Genomic DNA, 24,814 nt, shown 5'->3' with positions numbered 1-24,814 from the left:
AGTCCGGGGGGGATACGGATAACCGTTATCACGATGCACGAACACAATCGATTCTTACCGCTTGGGTGTAGTCCAGCCAGAGTTTCGAGTCTATCTTCTTCCTGCACGACATTGTTCCGAATGATTATCGTTCCACTTGTTTCTTTTCCCTTTGGTTCTCTCCGTTGGTAAACGTATTCTCGTACACGGGCCAGGATCGGTGGCGAGACACCCGCGGAGCCATTCACGGATCTCGACCGAGTCGATTCGATTTCGCTTCGTGGTCTACGCGAACGTTTATCTCGAAAGTGTCTCCTCCGGTTCGCCCAGAAACCGACCAAAATTTTCGACGACGTTCACATGTCTTCACGATGATTCATCCTCGCAATTTGCATTCCTCCGGGTTGATGCAACGCGATCGTCGACGATTTTCGCGCTATCGCGACCACGCGCGTACCGCTTGTTTGCGTTGGATTAAAACACGTCTGTCTGACGACGAACCGATCGAACAAAGAATCGTATTCAAACCTGGGATCGAATCCACCTGGGACCTCGTACAGTCCTGGATATGGATGATTTAGCACCGTTCCTTCGGAGTTTCTATTCCTCGGTTCCTTTCGAGCTTACGCGAAGAATACATCCGGTACGTTCGATCCTCCTCGACTTGGAGGATTTAGCTGTGTGTTTACTTCAGACTCTGTGTATTCTTCGATTTTTGAAATTTCAAGGTGCTTCTAGGAATCGTGAAAATTCAATTTTCTTCGTGCAACACTGGACAAACAATAGAACCGAACGAATGATCACGTTTAACGCGAGATCGAATACTTTAGGATCCTCCTAGATCGATTCAACACTAGTTTCACCAGGCTTTATATATTCCTCGATTTTGGAAATTTCAAAGTGCTTCTAGGAATCGTGAAAATTCAACTTTCTTCCTGCAACACTGGACAAACAATAGAAACGATCGAATAATCACGTTTAACGCGAGATTGAATACTCTAGGGTCCTCCCGGACCCGAACAATTCGACACCAGTTCCACCAGACTGTTTGTTTCTCGATTCTTTCCAACCAAATCTCGAGAAGCTTCTCTCGTCATGAAAATTCAACTTTCCTCGCGCAACACCGAACAAACAACAGAACCGAACGAATAATCACGTTTAACGCGAGATGGATCACGTTAGGGTCCTCCCGGACCCGAACAATTCGACACCAGTTCCACAAGACTGTTTGTTCCTCGATTCTTTCCAACCAAATCTCGAGAAGCTTCTCTCGTCGCGAAAATTCAGCTTTCTTCGCCGTTGATGCAACACCGGTCCGTGGAACCACGGTCCCGGAATTTCTCATCAATGGCGTGAAACACAATGGTAATCCGTTCCCAGAGTGTGATAATTTTCAATCTTTTTCTCTGGGTTATCTCCAGCCGGGAGCTGGTGCACTTAACGGATAATCCGTTTGACACGTGGACACAATTTACCGGGAGTATCGCGGTACGATGTTCCATCGTCCATCGTTGGTAGCAGATGGTCACGTTGACGATGCTCGCGTTACGCGTTTGTTGTACGGTAATTACACGTACAGATTGATTCTGTTAGTAATTCGACCTCGATTTACGTCAATCCTCTTCGCGAGGTGTAGACGAATTATCGACGTGAATATCCGTGAACTGAGAACCGTGCGATGACACGTGTGACGAAAAACACCAGCGTTGCTTGGTCGTTGATTCATCGCGATGGATCCTTCGGTAGCCATTGCGGCTCGAAGGAATTTGCAATCGGTGCTCGTTCAACGTTAATTGAACGGGATTGATTGGCTTCGACGTTGTTGAAAAGGCTTTAAAGCCTTTCGTCGGTAGAACGAGTCACGCGAATCTATCCTCCGGAGACGTTACGACACTTCCGTTCAGTCGGGTACGTTCTTTGAGAAATCGAGCGATCCATCGTCCTCGTCGACTCGATTCGCGCCTAGACGAGACATTCGCGAATTACGCGACAAGTTCGCGGCACGTTTTTCACGCTGTGGTGTTATCGTCCGATTGACATTATCGCTGTCAACGCGTTCACTGTCACGCGCAACAATGTCCGCGCTCCGCGGCAAGAAACGTACGACTAACCGTTGTCGAAAAGCTTGTTCGTTATCTGTTACCAGTGCAGTACAACGATAACATCGATGACGATACGTACGCCAATCGTCTCGACGATACGCGCGAATTACGATCGAATTTTTCGTAAACGGAAGTGTCACAGATACCGGCGAAGGAATCGTTGTGCCTCGACTCGATGTTGTTCTTCGATGCACTGTTTCAGGTCTCGCGTCACTGTTATTACATTTTTTTTAAATGCAATGCGTTATCTTATTTTTTATGTACAGGGACGTTTAACCGTGTCACCTGGATTCTCGCTTGTGAACCGTGTGTCGTATGAAGAAACCATTCGAACGAAAATTGTTCCGTGTATTATGAATAGCGTACGATGGAATAGTGAGATTTTTGTTAGTTTATTCTCTCATCGAGACACGAAGGTCACCTTTCGTGCAAGATATAATTTAGTAGGAGATTCGGTTGGTACAGTTAACTGTACGATGTATACGTATCTATGAAATTTAAGTTGTCTGGTTGAAATTATTTCGGTGAGTAATGGCGCTTTTTAAATAAAATTGAGAGAGATTATACGATTGGTTGTAATCAGCGGATATCGGTTGGGAAAGGAATGAAAATTGGTTAAAATATGTTGCAGTTTTGCAATGGTGTACGTTTAAAGGTTAACCTAGGGGATCGTGCTTCGTCTTTCTCACTCAGGTGTTAGTGCTCCGAGCGTTACTATCTTTTCTGGAGACTGTAGAATGTTTCAAGCGTGAAAGAATTTCAAAACAAAAATAAAGAACAGCGCAGTAGCGCAACCAGAACGGGAGCTGAGAGTCGGATGCCCCTTCCTCGCTATGAAACGTTTAAACAAATTTTCTTTGGTACTCAATATTCCTCAATCTCAAATTTCGAATGTAATACAAGAACAAGATCGAAGTTCGAGTTACAGAAAGGTGATTATTTGTATTTATAAATACAGTTGTAAAATAGTTTGATCCCCTTTTCAACGATTCAAGATTTTGTCAAAATCGATGAGACTTTCCGGCAACGAAATTGAACAATTAAAATTACAAAACATTAACGATGATACGTCGATTATTCAACGTGAATAGTTTCTTTTCATAAACGTGTACACTTTGAAAAATATGCTATCCTGATGAACTCTCCAATTTTAATACGAATATTGAAATTACATAATCTTGTTGAGAAACTTTATCAGTTTTATTGTACCTGTCGGTAACACTGTGTTACAACACACATAACTCTCCAGGGTCACCAGTTTGTTATCGAAACCCTTATTAGTCACCGAGGGGAATACCCTTTGGTGTTAATAATTCGCGCGTACTGGCTAATCATGAAGTTTCCGGTTTTAGGCGAAAGCCATCATTTCGTCACTGGTTACGTCACTATGTATCGAAACATGGTGTCACGCAGACTGGTTGTTATCAAGCTTGTTAACATTCTTATCGCGGTGATATACTATGTACGTCGGAGCTTCCCCGAAATCTTAAACGACTGTTAGCAACAAAAGTGATAACGATAAACTACGTGTTCAACATCGAAATACGTATGTATGTAGCTAGGATCAGATGTTGATCTATTTATTAGTTTCTTCTCTCTTCTGCGGTGTAAAATATACGAATCTGAGCCAGATTCGTAATTCATTGTCATTATACTTGAAAAGAAAGATCGAAATTATTTCTCTAGCAAGAGGAAGAGTCCATAGTCGAGACAAACTCCTGTTGCAAAGTATACGAGATAAGTATAAATAAATATCGTAATATCACGGATTAATGTCCAATAATTTTGATAAAAAATGGATCACAAGATTAAAACTTTCGAGACATCCGATCGACTTCTGTTTTTAAATCGTAAATTTTGTTGGAAGGAGTCAAAGTACGTCTGATACGTGTAAACGTTAGGATTGTACAATAATCGAAGATGTTGTTATCGTTTAAATTCTACCAGAATTTAGTCTACACGTGTACCGTGATAAGAGAATTACATTTTTCAGAGCCATTTTTATTGTCGAGATCTACAATTCGAGGAAAGAATTGAAATTTTAATCTTTTAAGCTACTGTTTACTGCACAACTATAACAATACGACCTTTGAGTGACTTTGAATATTAACAATATGAATTTTTCTACTCAAGATCGTTCAAAGGTCATATTGTGCTACCTCTTTCAATTTTTTGTCAAGCAAACGATGAGCAAAACTATATTTTTTAGAGCCATTTTTATTGTCAAGATCTACAATTTGAGAAAAGAATTGAAATGTTAATCTTTTAAGCTACTTATCAAGATCTACAATTTGAGAAAAGAATTGAAATTTTAATCTTTCAAGCTACTTATCAAGATCTACAATTTGAGAAAAGAATTGTAATTTTAATCTTTCAAGCTACTGTGTACTGTACACCTATAACAATACGACCTTCGAGTGACCTTGAATATTAACAATATGAATTTTTCTACTCAAGATCGTTCAAAGGTCATACTGCTCTAGCTCTTTCAATTTTTCGTCTAATAATTAATGAGCAAACCGACTGCAGAGTTGTACTTGAGAACGTGAAATGCAAATCTGAATATTGATTAAAAATTAAATGCGCAAAAAAATGGTATTTTTTCCCGAATTCGTGTCATCGATAATTAATAGATTTTCATCGGGTCGTTGGCTGGAAAAATAATGCTGGTGGACCAATTGCGCGGTTCGTTTTGCGTTTTTAATTATCTCCCTTATAAATCATTCGTGTAATCACGTGGCAATGGCTCGTGCGTATGGTGTTACGTATAAACGCTTAAAGTAGGTGGAGTCGCATGATGCGGGCACGTATGGTCTTTCCACGTTTGTGTACGTACACACAGCGAGTAAAGGCAGGTGTACAACAAAAGGATGCCTTCTGTGCGGGTTTTTACATACTCCGCGATCTTTCGAGAGATAAGCCTTGACAAGCAGAGTGCGTCAACTTTCCGCAATCGGATACAATAAAACAGAGTTCGTGTATTTGGTAGTTAGTTTCTTCTTTATTATATAATATTCCGTCCGTAGAACAGTTTGCAAGTAATTTATAATGTAAGTAAAATTTCTTTTTCGTTCGATCAATGAGCACTCGATTCATCGATGTGGGAATTTTTTTGACGTGAAAAGCAATAGTATCGAAGAAAATTATTTTTCAATTTTTTTGTTTAGTCAAGGTTGAAGTCTTTCGTCGAGAACTAGAATTATAAATTTGAAAAATATTTCAGCTACTATAATTTATGTCCTTTTGGAAATTTTTATGATTTGTTTTTCTTATGTTTTATATAAGTCGAGACGTTTTTTAACAAAGGGAAAATATTATTAAAGAATAAATATCTCATGATTGTGTCATGTGTCTGATCGTGTTTGATGCATGTAGAATATTTCTTTGATACTTTAACGACAGTCATGTAAGTATACTCTCTTATTCATTTCTATGAAATATTTTATATTATAAAAGTAACCATTGTACCGCGTACGATACATTATCAAAGTTACTACCATGGAAATACAGTTTTTCACTTATATCGAGTCACAGTACATTCACCCATTTACTATTACCTTAATGTTACACTATTTTCATTAATTTTAGATCGATTATTCGCATCTTCGATTACAATCTAAGAGAGTCCAACTCAGAGTCGAAATAGCTGGTAAAATATTCCTCGTAAGGTCCAAGATGTACAAAAATGATTATTTTCATAAAACAAGTTCACATTGAAAATATGTAACAAGGAGGGAAATATAACGAACAAATCAAGAAAATTAACCATCTACGATGAACTTGAGAAAGAACCAAGAGAATCTTGTTTACCTTGCAAGAGATCCTTTACTATTTATATTTCTAAAAAAAAATTACAAACATTCTCATACTTTCGCGATCTCGTGTTCTTTTGTATTCTCCCACTTACTAGGTTGCTCGAACAAGTCTCGTCGTTCGATAAGAAACGGAGCTATTAGGTTTCGTTGTTTTATTTTTTTAAAGACGATATTTTTAAAGACCACTGTTTGACGAACACGTGTGAAGTTTCGTGTAGATCCATTCGTATATTTACAGCCGTTCAAAGTTGAAGTGCCGTGGTATTTCTTTACAATTGAAAAAAAAAACGACGAAACTTATCGAACAACCTGGTATAATAGTGTGTCGATGAACCGGTGGTGTCCCCAGGGACAAGCTGTTCGATTACATTCGATTCGAGACGCTGAACGAGAAGTTGGTCGGTAGCTCTTGAGCCCTTCGTCGCTTCTTGAAACAATGGCGCGCGACACGGTAGGTGACATATAGCTAACGACAGGAAAGGGATAAAATAGAGAATCGATATAGCGGTGAGATAACAATTTGCGTCATACGCGAGCCTGGTATTGTTCGATCGGTTTACACGATATTTGAAATTTACGGCGCTGCGATCGCGCGTTGACTTGTGCTCCATAATGGAGCTGGCAATGTGCTCTTATCGAGCACAGACTACAATAGAATAAACATTGCTTCTTATTGCAATCGATGTTCTCTACGAAAGTCCAGTCTGTCGACCGAGTACACCGACTAAGTACACCGATCGGATCGAACCACTCCGAAGAGTTCAAGTAGCACCAAGGAATAATTTTATTCAACATTATTAATTACAAGAGCGTATCGATGGACAAATTTCGTGGAAAATTGACGATTATTGAAACGAGAGTGGTCAACCTAAGTATTGTTTAATAATATTTACTAAACGTTCGATCTCTGTTTTTGGGCTTCGTTTGAAGAATTGGTTTAACAAATATTATACATTAACGTAATGCAAGAAGGAAGAAAGTAATCGGAGATTTGTTTAATTTTTTCGTACGAGTTATTGTACTCGTTATTATAATTAACATTAAACTTATTAATAACGTTGAAGTTATTATACTTTTAGTACATTTTTTCGAATGATAGTTGAAACGTATGTAAATGTCAGGTGGTTAATAAATGAACTCTTTTAAAAGAATTTCAGACGACCATTCGTTGCTTCGATAAAACCGTTTGAATGTTTTTATTGTTGTTCTAATCGTATCGTTCGACGGAGAGAATTTTTGTCACCGATGTGTACCTGTTTGGACTGAAACACGATTTCAGAAATATCGACAATATTGTGATCTCGATAACGGTGGTTGGCAGCTATCTTATCGTTTCTTTTCCTCGCTAGTTTCCCGCCGATTGCTTTACTTGAAAACGATACACAATTTATCTTATCGAGTGGGAATTACATTCTGCTTCGTTCCTACCGAATCGTCCACGTTAAGTTCGTAGATTTGAAATTCCGATAAGACTAATGAAAGGTTTCTCTCCCATTCGAGTCAATCGACCGTGTACACTTTTTTTTTTCTCTAACAAGAGGCATTACCCAAGTGTACGGAATCGATTTCGTTCTACGCGAAATACGTTGTTAAGCAAAAGAGTCTAAGAGTTATTTATATTTTTGTTAAATTCAATCTCGAACTGGGGACGAATAAACATACCGAAAGTAAAAACAAATCGTACGATTGATTCGAAATACCACTGTTTTTTTTTCTCAATATTCCATGTATTTTTACATTTTATCAAGACACTATATTTTGATCTTTAGAAAAATTATACCAGTATAGGTGTAGATTGAGAGTAGTTTCTCGAGAGCAAACAATTAATAAGTAATTGTATCGTACTTATCGTGTCTCGATATAATTGAAAGAATAATTTCAAATAGTCGTACCACGTATTGTTTTCACACAGCAAGCACCGATTGCGAGTGTATTAACTACGAAAGTTGCCGGACAGATAGAAGCAATTAAACATCGAAAGCTGGAACGTAGAAAGCAGTTTAACCGCGTAGAAAATATCGCCTTACTTTCTCGTTATCACGAGGAATGTCTTCATGGGGTTTCAACATTTCAGAAACGAGTTCCGCTCTTTATCTATTGTGGCATGAAAATAACTGCAAAGTGGCCGCTCCGTTTTCACCTAGTGCTACATTTAATGTGGCACATGGCACGAGAATGGCGAACCCACGATACGTGATCAAATTCTAAATAAAATACAGTTTCCGTTAAGAATTTTGGAAGATCGTAATACGAAAGCCAATAAAAAAAAATTCTAATGTAAACACCGGTTTAAAAAAAATTTTAAAAGTAAATAATTTCCGTTAAAAATTTTGGAAGATCGTAATACCAAAGACAATAAAAAAAAAAATCCTAATATAAACACTGGATTGAAAAAAATTTCAAAAGTAAATAATTTCTGTTAAAAATTTTGGAAGATCGTAATACCAAAGACAATAAAAAAAAAAAAATCCTAATATAAACACTGGATTGAAAAAAATTTCAGAAGTAGAAGAATTTCCATTAAAAATTTTGGAAGATCGTAATACGAAAGCCAATAAAAAAAAATTCTAATATAAACACCGGTTTGAAAAAAATTTCAAAAGTGAGTAATTTCCGTTAAAAATTTTGGAAGATCGTAATACCAAAGCCAATAAAAAAGAATTGTAATATAAACATCAGTTTGAAAAAAATTTCAAAAGTGAGTAATTTCCGTTAAAAATTTTGGAAGATCGTAATACCAAAGCCAATAAAAAAAAAATCCTAATATAAACATTGGTTTGAAAAAAAATGTCAAAAGTAAGTAATTTCCGTTAAAAATTTTAGAAGATCGTAATATCAAAGCCAATAAAAAAAAAATCTTAATGTAAACACCGTTTTGGAAAAAATGTCAAAAGTAAGTAAGTGTCTTCTAAAGTAAGAGTTACGATATTAATTGGGGGTACGTCTTACTATTCAAGAGAAGACTCACAGGAAATGTTTAACACCCAAAGATCCAGATAACTTAAATATTTCTTTCCACTAAATAAGAAAGTACTTTATTCACCATCCACGACGTACAATTATTTTGGATACATGTACTGCGCCCGAGTCACGAAAAGTCCTACGAAATGTTACAGTGGCTCGTTTCAGAACATCTCACCAATTGTCGATACGTGTCATTTACTTTCTCCGTCGCTCGACCCAGTTAGCACCGATCGCTTCAGCCAATAATACGCCACTCCCGAAAATACATTCGAATCGAGGTGTGGTCCCTCTCGGCATTCCTTCCGCAGGACATTTTCTCGTTCGGGCTCAGTACACGTACTGATTAAAACGATTCTATATCCTTTTACACGTGTACTGTTTTATTCTAAATGTTTCACGGCATAAACTTCAACGTTCCTCGGTGTCTATCGCACTATATCATCATTTACCATTAATTTACAGTCTCGACCAACGTCTCTCGCTCTTTCCTCGACTATCGTACTGCAAATGTAGAATTCTTTCCCCGGTTCCCCCTTAATTGTTTATTTATCTCTTCCTCCCTTCCCCTTCCTCCCCCCCCCCTGCTCCCTGGAATTCTTTCAAAGCTCCGTATCCGACTAACCCCCTCGCTAGAAAATTCCAATCCTAAACACTTGGCCGTAAAACTGGCACGACGATCGAGAGATATTACGGCGAGCTTCGCGATTTACCTTTTGGAGCGGTTAAGAGGTGGAATGCAGCCTATAAGCGACACGCAAAATAAGCACGAGAGATGAAATATATTATCTTAGCGAGCTTCGCGGCTTTTTCTTTTCCCAACGAGTTTTGTGACGTCGTTAAGCCGTCAACTTTTCCCGGTTACACACCGAGCGGTATGATTAATAATTATCTCCGTTTGTTACGCTTTCTTCGTCTCGGTTTCCTCGCCGGGTGTACAATCGCGGTGCACGCGTGAAAGAATTCGTCGAGAAAATGGACACGGAATCGGGACGTGGTGGGTTCTCGCATCCTCGTGTCGGTTGCTGCTACTTATTTTCGAGGATACGCGATCGGTCGAGCAACATCCATCGATACGGGACGCGATCTTATCGCGTACGCCTAACACAATGTCGCGCGGTGAGAACGATCTGGGTTAAACATACATTCCCAATGCTGTGTGTACCGCTACTCGACACTGTCGTTTAATAAGGGGATTAACTGTGAAATTTCCTGCTAACGATTTAACGAATATTCCGCGATATCGTTCCGAAATGAACACCTGGATCATTGGATACGAGAATTTCTCGAAACTCGAGAAATATCGTACAAGGTGTCTCGAAAATACGTCTACGTACTTCGAGGGATAAATCTACCTACTGGATGAACGAACGACCCAATTTTTGTTCGCTCGTGAGAATCCGTGCGACGTTCATTTTAATTCCGGCTCTGCGAAACGAACGACTCGAATTTCAATCGAGAATTTTCACGTTCCGTGTAAACGTATTTGGTTATAGAAAGTGATAATTCGATGAATAATGTAGATACACATGTGCGTAAATTTTCGATTGTTCGTATTTGGCGACTGGTTCGAAGTGGAAAGAATACGTTCGTACGTTTGCGATTAATTTTCTAATTCTGTCCAAGAATAAACGTTCGTCAAACTGTGTTATCGGAAATAATTTAACGAACGATACACGAGATATAAATAATCGTCCGTAGGATAATTTTATCGTTCCATCTTTCAAGTAACGGATAAATGGGTGTTTCGCGTACGAGGTATCGTGACATTGAAAACAATTCAAGAAACACGTGTCTCGTTCGTTGGTAAACTAACCGAGTAAGTTAAACAAACATCTTAGAAAATACGTTGTTTCAAAATTGTTCGCTCGTTATCGATCGGGAACGTTTCAGCGAATAATTCCCCGTTGCCCAATCCTATTACTTAACACGATCTTTCGACAATTAAGTAAAAAAAGTGAAACTTAATTGCGTTTTACTCCAAGTATCTTACCGTGAACTTGTTCATTAGAAACCACCTGCTTCTCGTTAATTGAAACGGCCAAACACGTAGATTTTCCTTTTAAAGCAACGCAATAGTGCTCGTTTTTCCTCCGAGTATTAATTCCTGTTAATTGTGATCTAGTTTTCGAGTGGTAAGAAAAGAAAAAAAAAAAAAGAAAAATAGAAAAACTGCCAAGAATATTCCAGGATGGCTGAACGATGTCACTGATGCGGAATGGAATGAAAATTAGAGTGATTCGCCACGTGCAACGACAATTAATTTCTCATCGACCTAAATTACACGAAGAAAAGTAAAATAAAAAAACGTAACGCTCGACCACGAAAATTACACGTCGGATCGGTCGTTCACATTCCTGTTAGAATTTATCGGAAATATTCGAAGATGTCTCTCGTCGATAATTCGTCGCTATATCACCAGTGAACGTACCGGAGAATTGCAACCATATGATAATGAGCAACAATCAGAGCGGAATGCAAGTAATGAAGCATACGACGAGTCGTACATATATAGGTGGGCCCAGTTTTCGTAACGGACGAATATCGAGCGAAAGTTTGTTTTGGGGTCTGCTCTAGAGTCCAGTTATTTGTACCAGTTGAAGGAGAACTGTTCATGTTCGTATATTAATTTTTACGATTCGTTATTGCGTGAAAAAGAAATTAATATACAAAAAATGTACAGTTCTCGATACAGAGTCAAGAGTGAAATAATTGTTGAGAATGTACAGTGTAACTTCGAACGAAACGACGAAAGATGCAATTTTATGCAAAAAGGTAGGATACGATGAAGAATCTTTGTTAATTTTATATTACAGAAATCCCTTCTATGCTTCGAAACACCTTTGACTATTGTTTCGGTGTGGATTTGTTTTCAAATTGTTTTCAAATTGAACGAACTGACTCGTTCTCAAATTGAATGTTCGAGTTGCCGTTACGTATATTGGTCAATGCACGTTTTTGTTCCTACTTCGTAGATAATCATGATTTTTGAAAACGCATTCTCATCCCGGCGTATCGAGACAACGATTTATCTCGATCACGAAGAGCTCTCTCGCTTTAAGATCACGGCTGGTATTATTGCTGTTCAGTGCGAGGAGTTCATACAGTCACGTATTCGCTATCAAATAGATCGATTCCGTGTCGGTACGATCCACTTAAAATACCTTTAATGCAAATCAGACTTAATGCTTGTACGATTACTTTCTCATTGAAAGCTCAAACAGATGGAACGAATATCGACCACCGAATAAATAATACGCGTCCTCGGGTTGTGTTTTTCATAACTTCGACTAATAGTTCGCGATAGCGTTGATATCGAAACTATTTTTATCGACTGTTAATATTATTACTCCACATAGGATCACCGTTTAGGTAAACAAAAGTGATTATTTTTTTCCATTTTTCGAACACAATTATACCTGCTTTCCCGATGTTATTTATTTCTTAAATTGCATATTTGAAAGGGGAGAATCGTTGGCTTCGATGCAGATATTAAATCGTTTTGTATGCATACGTACAATTGCCATAATCGTAGATATTATCGAATGTAGTGTCAAAGCATGCAGAGAGTTTCTTTAATTTCAATCGAGTGCAGCTCTTCAGAATATTTTAAAATTCAATGCAAAAAGTAATTGTAATTGAAAATAAATGCTTCGCAACTACTGTGTGAAATTTTGTTTTAAAGTTTACAACAATTTTCTCAAAGATTTGAATTTTTCAGAAAGTTGAAAGAAAAAAGGAAACTGATTTGTCAATCTGAAATTACCAGATGCCTGGTAATGTTCTTCTATAATTGAAGCTATTGTAATAAATACAAGTTAGAAAGTATTAAAAAGTTAAAAAAATTTCCATACATTCGGTACATTTTTTACTCAAAAAATCTTTGAGCGTACCAGTCGAACGAAAGAACGTTTTAACTTTCTTCGTCTCGAATATACATGCAAAGTCTTGGGGGAAAAAATGTCTAGAATGTATGGAACTCAGGTTTCTAACTTTATAACACGATGAGATGACTAAGGGAATATCGGAGCATCCCAGTCGCATCTATTATAGAGTCGAACCTCGACAACTCGAATCTCGAGGGAAGAGCTATAATCTTCGAGTTACAGAGGTTTCAATTTATCAAGGTTTAAGGGCTGTAAAAGAAGTTTAATCAATGAAAATTCGATATACAGAGGCCTTGCACGAAGTTTAATAATTTTCCTCCGAGTTACAAAGATTCAATTGTAACAGTAATTTTTAAAATTGTGATTTTATAGAGTCTCGAGTTACAGAGATTCGACTGTAACTCAAAAATATAGATCTTAAGTAACACTCAAAATTGTGATCTTTTAGAGGCTTTCGAGTTACAGAGATTCGACTGTAACAGTAACTTTCAAAATTGTGATCTTATAGAAAATCTCGAGTTACAGAGATTCGATTGTGACAGTATTTCTCAAAATTGTGATCTTATAGAGGCTATAGAATTATAGATATTCGACTGTGATAATAACTCTCAAAATTGTGATCTTTTAGAAGCTCTCAAGTTACAGAGATTCGACTGTAACTCAAAAATTGTGATCTTAAGTAACACTCAAAATTGTGATCTTTTAGAGGCTTTCGAGTTACAGAGATTCGACTGTAACAGTAACTTTCAAAATTGTGATCTTATAGAAAATCTCGAGTTACAGAGATTCGATTGTGACAGTATTTCTCAAAATTGTGATCTTATAGAGGCTATCGAATTATAGATATTCGACTGTGATAATAACTCTCAAAATTGTGATCTTTTAGAGGCTCTCAAGTTACAGAGATTCGACTGTAACTCAAAAATTGTGATTTTCAGTAACTCTCAAAATTGTGATCTTATAGAGGCTATCGAATTACAGAGATTCAACTGTAACAATAACTTTCAAAATTGTGATCTTATAGAAACTCTCGAGTTACAGAGATTCGATTGTGACAGTATTTTTCAAAATTGTGATCTTATAGGGGCTATCGAATTATAGATATTCAACTGTAATAATAACTCTTAAAATTGTGATCTTATAGGGACTCTCGAGTTACAGAGATTCGATTGTGACAGTATTTCTCAAAATTGTGATCTTATAGGGACTCTCGAGTCACAAAAACTCTCAAAATTGTGATCTTATAGAGACTCTCGAATCACAGAAACTCTAAAAATTGTGATCGTTCAAAGGCTATCGAGTCGCAACAATTCCACTGTAATAATAATTATAAAAAAAAACATTACAATGCGAGGATACGACGGACCGCGAAACACACACGAGGAATTAAGGTCGTAGGAAAATATGCAAAGACCTCTGAAACTTGCCGGTGTAAATGCAAAAAAAGAGAAATAGCCACGGATGCTTTTCTACCGGTCCGATTTCCCCGGCGTAGAAAGGATCGAGTTAGAAATCTTGGACGAATCGGAACACGGTTTCGCTGTAAATCTTACCCGATCGAGTCGAGATTTCTCGAGCAGTTATTCCCCGAAATCCTGTGTTGCGATGTTCGGCAGCCAGGCCGCGAGAGCTGCCCCGGCTCGGCGCTGCATCAACGACGACTGGGAACACGCTCACCGACTCCGCGCGGGAGCGCTAACAACGACCTAGGAATTTAAGATAGGCATAACCGGCGCACTTACGTAAGCTTTACCTTTATGTCAGAAGGAACCAGGAAGCGTGTCGTACGATGTAATCGTAATAACACGTACACGTTGGTGGAAAGCTGTTGCACGTCGGTGCCGTGGAACGAATAAGACGCAAAAGAGAGGACAAGACTGCGAGAGCTCCTTGAAACGACCGATGGAATTATCCGGATATTCATTGACGCGCGATTATATTCGCGTTGTACGAGGTGCTCGCCGTTTGCGCGGAAAAAGGGTGCATACAAAGGGTCCGGAAACGAGATAAATGTTCCTTGCAGGTTAGAAATCAGGGACAGTTAACGTTTTTAAACAGATCGATGTTTCGGGTTGCGAATAAAGGAAGAAATTTTTATACGAATGAAAATAAAATTCTTTCTTTTTGAAAATATAGTTAAAATATTCCGGGGAACGTTGTTTGGGAATTAAGGTACAACTTGGAAATTCTTGTCGCTTTTAAGAAAGAATTCTTACCCCGGATCGATGAAACTATGTCCAGGCAATTTGCAATCCTTTTTCAAAGTTTTAATTTGTACATTTTGCATTGTATCTTCATGGGAGTATTACCGCTAGATCGGCGAGTCTCTCCCGATGAAAACGAGTCCAAACACGGCCCCATTCGGAGCAACTTTAATAACGCGTCCAATTAAGTAAATAAAAAATTACATTCTCCGAATATAGCCGTGTTTGTACTCATTCTTCTCGGCACGACCTCGCCAAACCGCCCGTAATACTCTCCCACAGATTTGACGAAAATTCTCAAAAATCTGCCCAATAAATAACCTCTGTACTCTCCGCTTCAACTTTCCGTTTACCTAGAATACCCACGGTCTCCGAACACTTCGATTAATCCGATAACACGGCTTGTTATCGAATTAGCCGAGTATGGTCGATCACGCATCGGTTGAATCGTTGATTACGAGCGTGTATCCGCGTTTCCCGAACCACATCGTCGTTCGACGATTTTAATCCAGCCGCGTAACGAACCTATTTAACCGTGTGCTCGCCTCCCCGTACGGAAAATTCATTTCGAAGATCAAAGCCTGCTGGTATCGTAAAAATGTGATACTTCGTTTGAGCATCGTAAACGACCGCAAAAAGACCGTACGGAGTTTCATTGGATTACGCGCGTACGGAGTGCTTTACCGGGCAAGAAAACAGGAAGCTCGTATGGTAATAGAATTCCAATAACGCGAACGGAGATGAAAACTTGATATACGACTACGCTCGACGCAAGAAGTGCGTAAGCGCGGACCGATGGGGACGCGGAGAGAGTAAAAAGGGTGTACAGGGTAGGCCCTCGAGCCACATCGCCAACTCAATTACAGATTCGACACGTATGCTCGCATCTAGCCTCGGTACGAGGAGAAACATTCCATCGCTTCTTATCGATGGTATCGCGCGCCTTTCGGAGAAACCTTAACAGTCTGCCCGGTAAGTCGACCGGTATCGTTCTCAGACGACGATCCGTCGCGAGACGCGTACTTTTACTTTCTACGCTATTTTTAGCGGATTTTGTATGCAGCTGCAGTTTTCGCGCCGAGCGACGCGTGTAGGGGAGTATCGCTGAAAATCGTACCGCTCGAGACGACATTGTGTGTTATGTGTCACCGTAGCGATTTCTACGAGCCTTTTTCTCAACACTATGTTTGAAGCTCGTTCGAGCTACCCTGCTTTCGAAGTAGCTTAACTCGTGGCTGGGAGTAATGAAAGATACTTAAGAAGAATATGGAAAGATGATTAGGAAGAGGAATTGTTTGTAAATTTGTGAATGAGAGTAATGAAAGATACTTAAGAAGAATATGGAAAGATAATTAAGAAGAGGAATTGTTTGTCAATTTGTGAATGAGAATAATGAAAGATACGAGCGAGAGGAATTTTTTTTTAAATTTATGAATGGAGACGACGAAAGATGCGGTTAAGGAGAGGGATTATTTTTAAATTTATGAAAGGAAATAATGAAAGAAGGCGGTTAAGAAGAGGGATTATTTTTAAATTTATGAATGGAAATAATGAAAGATGCGGTTGAGAAGAGGGATCATTTTATCGGTAAATAAACAGAAAATTTTCAATCTGTGATAATAACGATTAAATGACGTTTCGTTCGTATGGAGCCAATGTACGTCGATAATTGTTAAATAACTTGTGTTTTCGTACTCATAGTTTTCAAAATTGAAATAGTTTTGAAAATTATTTTTAAATATCTGTTACACACCGTGAGACAAAATTTCACTAATCTCTGTAATTACACGGTCGTACGTAGATTACACGGTGTAGATAGAAATTAAGTTCATTGAAGCTTACGTACACACAATGACTATGTAACGTTAATTAAACAGTATACTCAAATTCATGCACGTAATACAATTACGTTTCCCGATCGGAGAGTAGTGTTCACTTCTTGAAAATAACAAAAGAGTGTTCAAAAATTAAAAATATGCAAATTTTAATAATCCGTAGAAACAATCACACTTAAATACTCCAGCCAATGTTACTCAAAGATACATAAAAAAATTCAATATTATTATCGTTATCAAAAAATTCGTATACCACGGAATTGTAATTTTTCTTCCACATCGTGTAATTTTCTCCCAAAATTTCATTCACATTTCTCACATTACTATCGCATTAATTTCGTTATTTTCCATTGCTCCGTTCACGCTCAAATTTAATAAAATTCCTCTGCGTTACATCTTTCTCGAGTTTCTATTGGTTTTCGAATCTCCGTCGTTTGGTGCCACGGTGAATCGATCGATACGTGTAATCCGCTCGTAAATCACCTTACCGGTGTTCAAATTTCACCGTGCCTCGATATTTACCGAATTAATCGGTCGACGTTAGATAACGCGTTAAAATATTCAACGGAGAAGAACCAGGTCGATGTTAAAAAATTCACTGCCACCGTCGACGATCGAGGGACGTGTAAATATGCAACAACGACGAAACGAAAAACGCCAAATGGTAGCGGTGTACACCGAAAGGTTATCGCGAACATAAAGCAACGATAGCAAGCGGTATCATACGAAGGACAGATATTCTGTCGCGAGTTGGGGCACCGTTCCGGAGATAGGAACGCGCGTAAATCAAAGTTGCGACCATTAAATTCAAGAGTTACGATAACAGGTAGGTAGGCACTTTTTTCGTCCCCTCCCCCGATGCTGCAAACCTTGTCTCCATTGTTGCGAACCGACAAGACAATGGACAAACATCACGGTCCATGGAAGGTAAGAACGAAATTGACGGAACGAGAAGAGAACTCGAGTTCTCGAGTCGTCTTCTCGGATGGCCCGTGGCTGTCCATTAGATCGAACGTGTGCGATACCACGGCTACAATTGTTGCACCGACGTCGCGTAAAAATGACGAGCTACGATGAACGAAGATGCGAGAAACCACGCGGAGATTCTGCTGCGGAGAGATTTTGAATAATATCCGTGCTAATGGGGATCTCACGGAGGGTCGATACACCGTGAAATGTTTGAAAGAGGACGAATTCTGTTTCGTAGTATACCAGAGGAAAGATTGTTGTGGGACGATTTCGTTGTACGATTTAATACGAGATCGATGTGCAAGGTATTGTGGCGGGAGTGCAGCGATTAATTGTTGATACGGAAACGAAGTGATAAAGATACAGAGGTAGTTCATTGTAGTAATTATATACGAAGGAATTGGTATAAGAATTTAGAGTTCGAGTCTTTGGGAACTGGTATAAGAATTTAGAGTTTGAGTCTTTGGGAACTGGTGTAAGAATTTAGAGTTTGTGTCTTTGGGAACTGGTGTAAGAATTTAGAGTTTGAGTCTTTGGGAACTGGTATAAGAATTTAGAGTTTGAATCTTTGGGAACTGGTATAAGAATTTAGAGTTTGAATCTTTGGGAACTGGTATAATAATTTAAAGTTTGAGTCTTTGGTAGAAGTTGGTTAGGGTTTCAAGTGTTTGAGAGCAGGAATCAGAGGGATTCTGATTGTCTGAGGGATATTGATTGTCTTATCAATAGAATAAGACAAGATTTTTGGGAATTGGAACTTGAATGTTGTAGAGTTTAGATTTTTTAGGATTTAGATGGTTTAGAGTTTAAATGTTGTAGGATTCGATGTAACGTTCGCACGATACAAGGTTCGGTTGATTTAGAGCTCGAATGTTGTAGAATTTCGACGAAGTAGGGTTTGGCTGCTATACGATTCAGATGATGTAGGTTTCAGAAGATATAACATTGAGATAATGAGAAGTTCGGGTGATGTATGGCTCGGATGATGTAGAGTTGAGGTAATGTAGGATTTGAATGATGTAGGATTCAGATTATGTAAGGTTCGGGTAATATAAGGCTGAGATGATGTAGGGTTCAGATGACTCAGAGTTCAGAAACTATAGTATTCAGGTGATCGAAGTTCAGGTGATGTAGAGAACAGGTAATGCAGAGTTCAGACGATGCGGGGAAAGATTCAAAATTAATACGAGAATACTTTCAATCTAAAAAAGTGAACAGACTGAAAAATAAAAAGTCGTACGATTGTCAAGTGCAGTATATAAAAATTACACAACTTTTTATCGATGATCGAATGAATGGGCGCTCCGAATGAAAAACTAAAACGTATACTTTGATACTGTCGCAATACTTCTCTAACAGGGCATGGTTTACACTCGGAAGTTACTTACGAGTAACTTTACCGTGTAAAGTTCAACGAACCTGGGCCGTAAAATAGTGAAGAATCTCGTTGGAAAAATCTCGCGAATTCTTGTGCAATGTAACTTGGCGTCTTGCACAGCCACGTCGAAGTTCCTTAATTCGAGCTCCAAACAGATAGAATCGTGGCGCAAATAAAGGAAAATGACCGCCTATTTGGACTAGGACGTAGCATAGTCGTACCATACGTTTACGTGGACGTCGTTTGCTTACCTGGTAATTATTGTGCGATGTCATTGAGCGACGTGTGCATATTATTCGATGATAAGTGAGGACACGGATGTACGTCTGCAAATAGTGTTGTACTTCTAATAACGTTTGTAAATACTGCTGTACTTCTAATTGTTAACGAAGGGAGCCCGAACCAAACGAGGTTGGAACGTTTAAAATATACCTTCAAAGGTACACTTGTTTCGGAGTGCATCGTTCTTGAACTTGTATATCGAATAGCAAAGGTATTATCAAAGTGATCAATTTTTAGCGGATCATTCTGCATATAGTGACAACTTTATAGAAAATCTTCAAGGGATACCGTTCAAGAGAAGAGTAACGAAGACCAACGTTTTACTGCTAGAGAATACGAGCTGTAACATTTAATAGCTCGTATTCAAAAGAGGAAAAATGCATTCGGTAAAGTTCGAACTGAAGTGCAGTTGAATCTCGACTATTGCAAGAAAACGGAACTGGAATAATCGAGGTTCGTGAAACAATCAAGGTAAACGATCCAACGAGATGGAACCCCATTTACACGGTATATCTCCATTATCTATGCTCACTATTACACAGTTACTTCTATCCTTTAACTTCACTCATTGCTAAGTGACCATCCTTTTCACTTGTCAACATATTGCAATAAACGAGGCTCTCGTGCAATAATCTAGAGTCTAATGTAACGGGTATCTTTTCTAACTTATAACGGACATCTTTTCCAAGTCGTCTATCTATATTCTTCGGTCATGAACAGATCCAATACTCCTATCCTCCTTTGTTAGACATTCTTTCATCTTCCACCATTAACGTCCCATTTCCTTGCGAATAAATTCAATTATTCCTCCAAATTTCTACCAACTGTTCCAGCTTCGAAATCAATTAACGCGTTAATAGTCATCTCGATCATTTTTAACCCATAGAGTTAAAAATACCCTTGTTAAAAATCCTCGATGCACTCGCGTCGTTAGAAAAGTGCATTCAAACGGCTCGAGACATAAAACCCGTGGAATTACGCGTCGTTGGATCATATCGGATAATTCGAGCCGCAAATTCTTAAGTAAATCGTTCTCTCGTGTTATCTCTTCGTTTCTGTTACATCGCCAAAAATACATTAACGATAGACGTTCGAAGAAAGTTAACGTTATCATTATACGAAAATTCCCTGTTCAGAACCAATTAGGTCGGGATTACGAAGGCTCCGGTGTACTTTCAGGTTTATGCATCAAACGGACTATAGTTTTCACGAGCTTGTTATCAATCCTTTACTCGTGGAATTTCGTCTTGGTACGACACAAAACGATTCACCCTGTACGTTGAATCCTATTAAGGCTCATTATCGTGAGGTTTCTTGTTTGAAAGGCGGCGCCTCCGCTTCGTAGGATTTATTGCGCTACAACAGAGTGATACAAAGACCGCGATATGAGCGTGGAAAAGTGCATAATGGAATGTGCTTACCGCGGTAATGCCCTGTTACGGATAGCCCGCGCGTATCATCTTGCCTTGGAGTAGCAACGGAGATATTAATTAAGCAATTTGTCCCACACGCTTCGCCTTTGCGCGAACATTATCTCTGTGCCGTAAGTGGCAAAATGTTTGCCCAAGGTTGGCGTCGTGGTTCAAGGCGTTCTAATTCGAACGTCCTTTGGGTTCTTTGGAAGAGTTTATCTTACAGTCACGTAGTCCTGACGTAGATACTGTTAGGGGTATTTTTAGAAGCTATCGCGAAATTAACGAAACTTTGAAACTCCTTACTGGTTGATTTTTTAATTCAACTATTCGGAAACGTAGAAGGAAAATGTTGGTGTGAACAATATTCTAGTTTTGACGTAGATTCTGTTAGAAGTATTTTTAGAAGCTACCACGAAATTAACGAAACTTTGAAACTCCTTATTGGTTGATTTTTTAATTCAACTATTCACATACGTAGAAAGAAAATGGTGTGAGCAATATTCTAGTTTAGACGTAGGTTTTGATGGGAGTGTTTTTAGAAGTTATGGTGAAATTAATGAAACTTCAGAACTTCTTATTTCTTGATTTTTTAATTCAACTATTCAGAAACGTAGAAGGAAAATGTTGGTGTGAACAATATTCTAATTTTTTTCTGATTCTATTTGAAGCTTAATATTAGCGAACTTAATGTTAATTTTGTAGGTTCGTTTGTTCAGATTGAACGAAAGAGTGGAATTTTTGAAGAAATAGTTCGATAAGAATGTTTTTCATATCTAGTACTGTTTCTGTGGTTTAATGATATAATAAGAGAACTAATAGGAAAGTAATGTATATTTGTATAATAATGTAACATTTGCCTTTTATAAAACATTTCGAAAAAAAAGAGGGCTCCTCGAAGTTATTGCAGATGGAAAGAAATCTTAAAGGAAAATTTTGCACTGTTTGTCGAACTCTGTTATCATCGAACGCAAACCTCTGTTTTGCAGAGGTGCATCGGTGCAGTTGCAACGTGCAATTGCACTTGTGTCTTAAACGTAATCCTATAATTTTTCTTTCCGTAATTTGATTCTTTGTGCGATTCTACGTTAAAATAGTATTAGGATACCGTGTCGACAAAATTAATACCGGACAGTTTATAACAGTTCATAAGTGGATTTAAATCAGATTCACCGGATAGACGTTTCTGCTACTAAATGTCCCATGAAATCGTGACTTCATTTCTGTGAAAAACACGTTAAAATCGAGGCCAAAGTCTACGAGGAAGATCCACCGAGAGGAGTAATAAAACCTCCGAGTGGGTTTGTCTTCTAAAAGCAAAGATAGATTTTCCAACGAAACTTTGCCCCAGTTTACAAAGCGAAAACAACTCGTAACAGCCATAAAACAATCTCTTAGAGTTCATGTTGACCAGACTGGCTCTCCGATGGCCCAAATTTCAATTTGAAAACACGATCCGCAGAACTCGTAAAAGTTTGAATAGCTCGAACAACAGGCCCTGAGAAAAAGGATCGTTCGTTTTAAACGACACCGTTATTTTTCTCTCGATCATCGATCGTAAAAATCCATTCTAATCGTTCGAAAACACGAAACGTTTCTTCCGTTCGATTTGTTACAATAGCTCCGTACACTTGCGACAGAGCGTATATTGTTAAATATATCGAGTATGACACTCACGCGTGGCGCAATTATCATTTTTACTCGTCGTTCGATCGTCGAAAGAAATGTTAAAAGTTTCGATCGTTACCGACCATCGATCCGTAATTCCGTGAAACGCCGCGGTGAAAAAGTTCTATTATACCTGTAATTATTAATAATTGCCCGGCTTGCAAGGGGACAGGTAGACAAAGAGAAACAACATTATTACCAGCTACGCGGAGGCTCACTTTCACAAAGAATGTAAAATTACTTCACTCCGCGTCGGTCGACTTTTAGATATAATTAGCCCGATGGAATCGTTCCATTACATTTACTTCTAGAACGGAGCTGGAAGGGAGAGGAAATACATTGAAATATTTTTCTCTCCGCGGAGAAGTAATTACTGGAGAAACGATCGTGTTTCAAGCTGCGTACAAAAGAAACCGTATCAGAGAGGCTCGTTACCACGGAACTTTTACCGAAACTATCATAAATTTAATACATTTTACAATCGCGTACCCGCTTCCCCATTACCGAGAATCGAGATTTAGCTAATATCGTGTTACTTACGTAATAGGTCGTTCAATTTTAATTTCCATGCAACGTTCAATCCTGATCGAATGCAACAGTTGCCCGACCAACGATTCAAATTGGATACAACGTAAATTTCAAGCTTCGTAAATTATTTCGTCGTGACGTTTAATGGACGGTTAATTGAAATATATTTTTCAATTACGAGCGATAGTTTCACCGTGCATATTTTTCGTTGTGGCTCTCTAATTGTGAAAAATTACTGAAAGTGTCTCGAATAATTATTTGTATTTTGTGAATTAAATATTATTTGTACCGATGCGAAGATTGTTTTAATCTTGAAAAATTTAAATGCTCTTCGGTTCTCTTGGAGCTGTGAACACCTTGGAAAGAGTTTCTTCATATTCTAATGTTCCAATACTTTCAATACTTTCTAACAAAAAAAAAGGTTTGCAACGCTTTAAAGGGAACAACCTGAACGACAAGAGTAACATTGTTGATCTGGGATATAGTAATGCGAAACAACCTCCATAACTAGAAAAGAACAAACCATAACTCGTATAAAAACACTTTACTTGTTCCCAAAGAACATTCGATAGGTTTTTACAACTAAACGTCAGTACAGATGAATTTGTTAGTCGTTCGTACGACACATTTAATCGTAAACAATTTTCAACAACGTTCAAGTCTCGAAAAACCACTCGAATTCCAAAATTTGAACATTGAAACCTAAATTTAACTTTCTATCGATCGATCGGAGTAAAGCCCTTGTACTCTGTGAACAACCTGCAGCAGCACAGCTGCACGAGGCAGCAGGTTCGGTACTAAATCCTCGCGACTTCGTTATTATCACAGTTGGATTCCGCAACAGCGAGATAAACAATCGATTCTCAGGACAGAGACACGATATCTGCTCCAAACGAATCTACCTTACGACTCGATAGATAAAATATAACAAACAACCGACCAACCTCGCTAATAGAATCGTGTCGGTCGATTCGACGTAAAACTGTCCAGTGAAGAGACAAAGAAGGAAAGAGAGAGAGAGAGAAAAACAAGAAAAGAAGAACAAGTGAGAAAAAAGAAAGAAAACACGCAAACTCGTCTTTCGAGGCGATACGTTGGACCGCGGTGCGTGGGCGTTGCGTTACGCGAACGCCAATGGGAATCGAGCTTAACGCAGTGCTCGTTTCGAGCACGATCGTCGAGTGACCGTATGCACGCGTGTTTCTTCTGCCGCGGAACCGTGGCCCATGGCGCATGCCGCGAAAGTCGCGATACTTTGCGCACGTGCCGCGTGCATTCTGTTCTCCGGATACACGCGTGGCATTACGTCTGCGCCAGACATCGACGTGCAGCTGACGACGTCCTTTGGATGCACCCTTCCTGGTCTCTTCGAGTCGTGCCGCACGCGTCGCTCGGACGGGCACGAGGCGAGGCGAGGCGAGGCGAGGCGAGGCGACGCGAGACGAAGCGAGGCGACAGAAGCGACGCCGAGTCACCGTACAACCGACAACGTTTTTTCAATCGTCACGACCGAAGCCGCGGTCCACTTTTCGACGAATTGCCGGCGTGCCAATTTTACGCTCGGACGTGATTTGTCGCACTCGACTCCGCTACTACGACTTCACCGAAGGAAATTAGGTAGGGGAAACTCGGATAATCGCGCGACACTGGCAAACTTTTTCGCTCGTCTGTCTTTCTTTTTCCAACAAATTGTGTCGGTTGTTCGCCGTACTCGAGAACGCAATACGCGGTGTTTACAAGTAGGTATACATCGGTGGGTGAATATTTCGAATTCGATTCCGGAAACTAGCGAAA

General features: G+C 38.9%; 1 protein-coding gene across 4 annotated transcripts in view; it reads right to left on the bottom strand.

The window, feature by feature from the left end:
• Window positions 1-24,814, bottom strand: part of LOC143155117 (uncharacterized) — a 65,885-nt gene that overhangs the window by 21,869 nt on the left and 19,202 nt on the right. Inside the window, exon 1 of one of the 4 annotated variants that reach the window (XM_076327482.1) lies at window positions 14,298-14,394. The exons of 1 other annotated variant lie outside the window; for it this stretch is intronic. Coding sequence is in view for 1 of the 3 variants with exons in the window: in XM_076327479.1 (XP_076183594.1) it covers window positions 59-112 (54 nt within the window). In the remaining 2 variants the exon portion in view is untranslated. Of the gene's footprint in view, window positions 1-58; window positions 2,074-14,297; window positions 14,395-24,814 lie in introns of those variants that run through there. 2 more of the 4 variants (XM_076327479.1, XM_076327481.1) reach the window with 2 other exon arrangements.

This window comes from Ptiloglossa arizonensis, chromosome 2 (assembly GCF_051014685.1).
Source record: "Ptiloglossa arizonensis isolate GNS036 chromosome 2, iyPtiAriz1_principal, whole genome shotgun sequence".
NCBI lineage: Eukaryota > Metazoa > Arthropoda > Insecta > Hymenoptera > Colletidae > Ptiloglossa > Ptiloglossa arizonensis.
The sequence above is the reverse complement of the archived record's forward strand: the minus strand, read 5'-3'. Positions and strand labels throughout refer to the sequence as shown.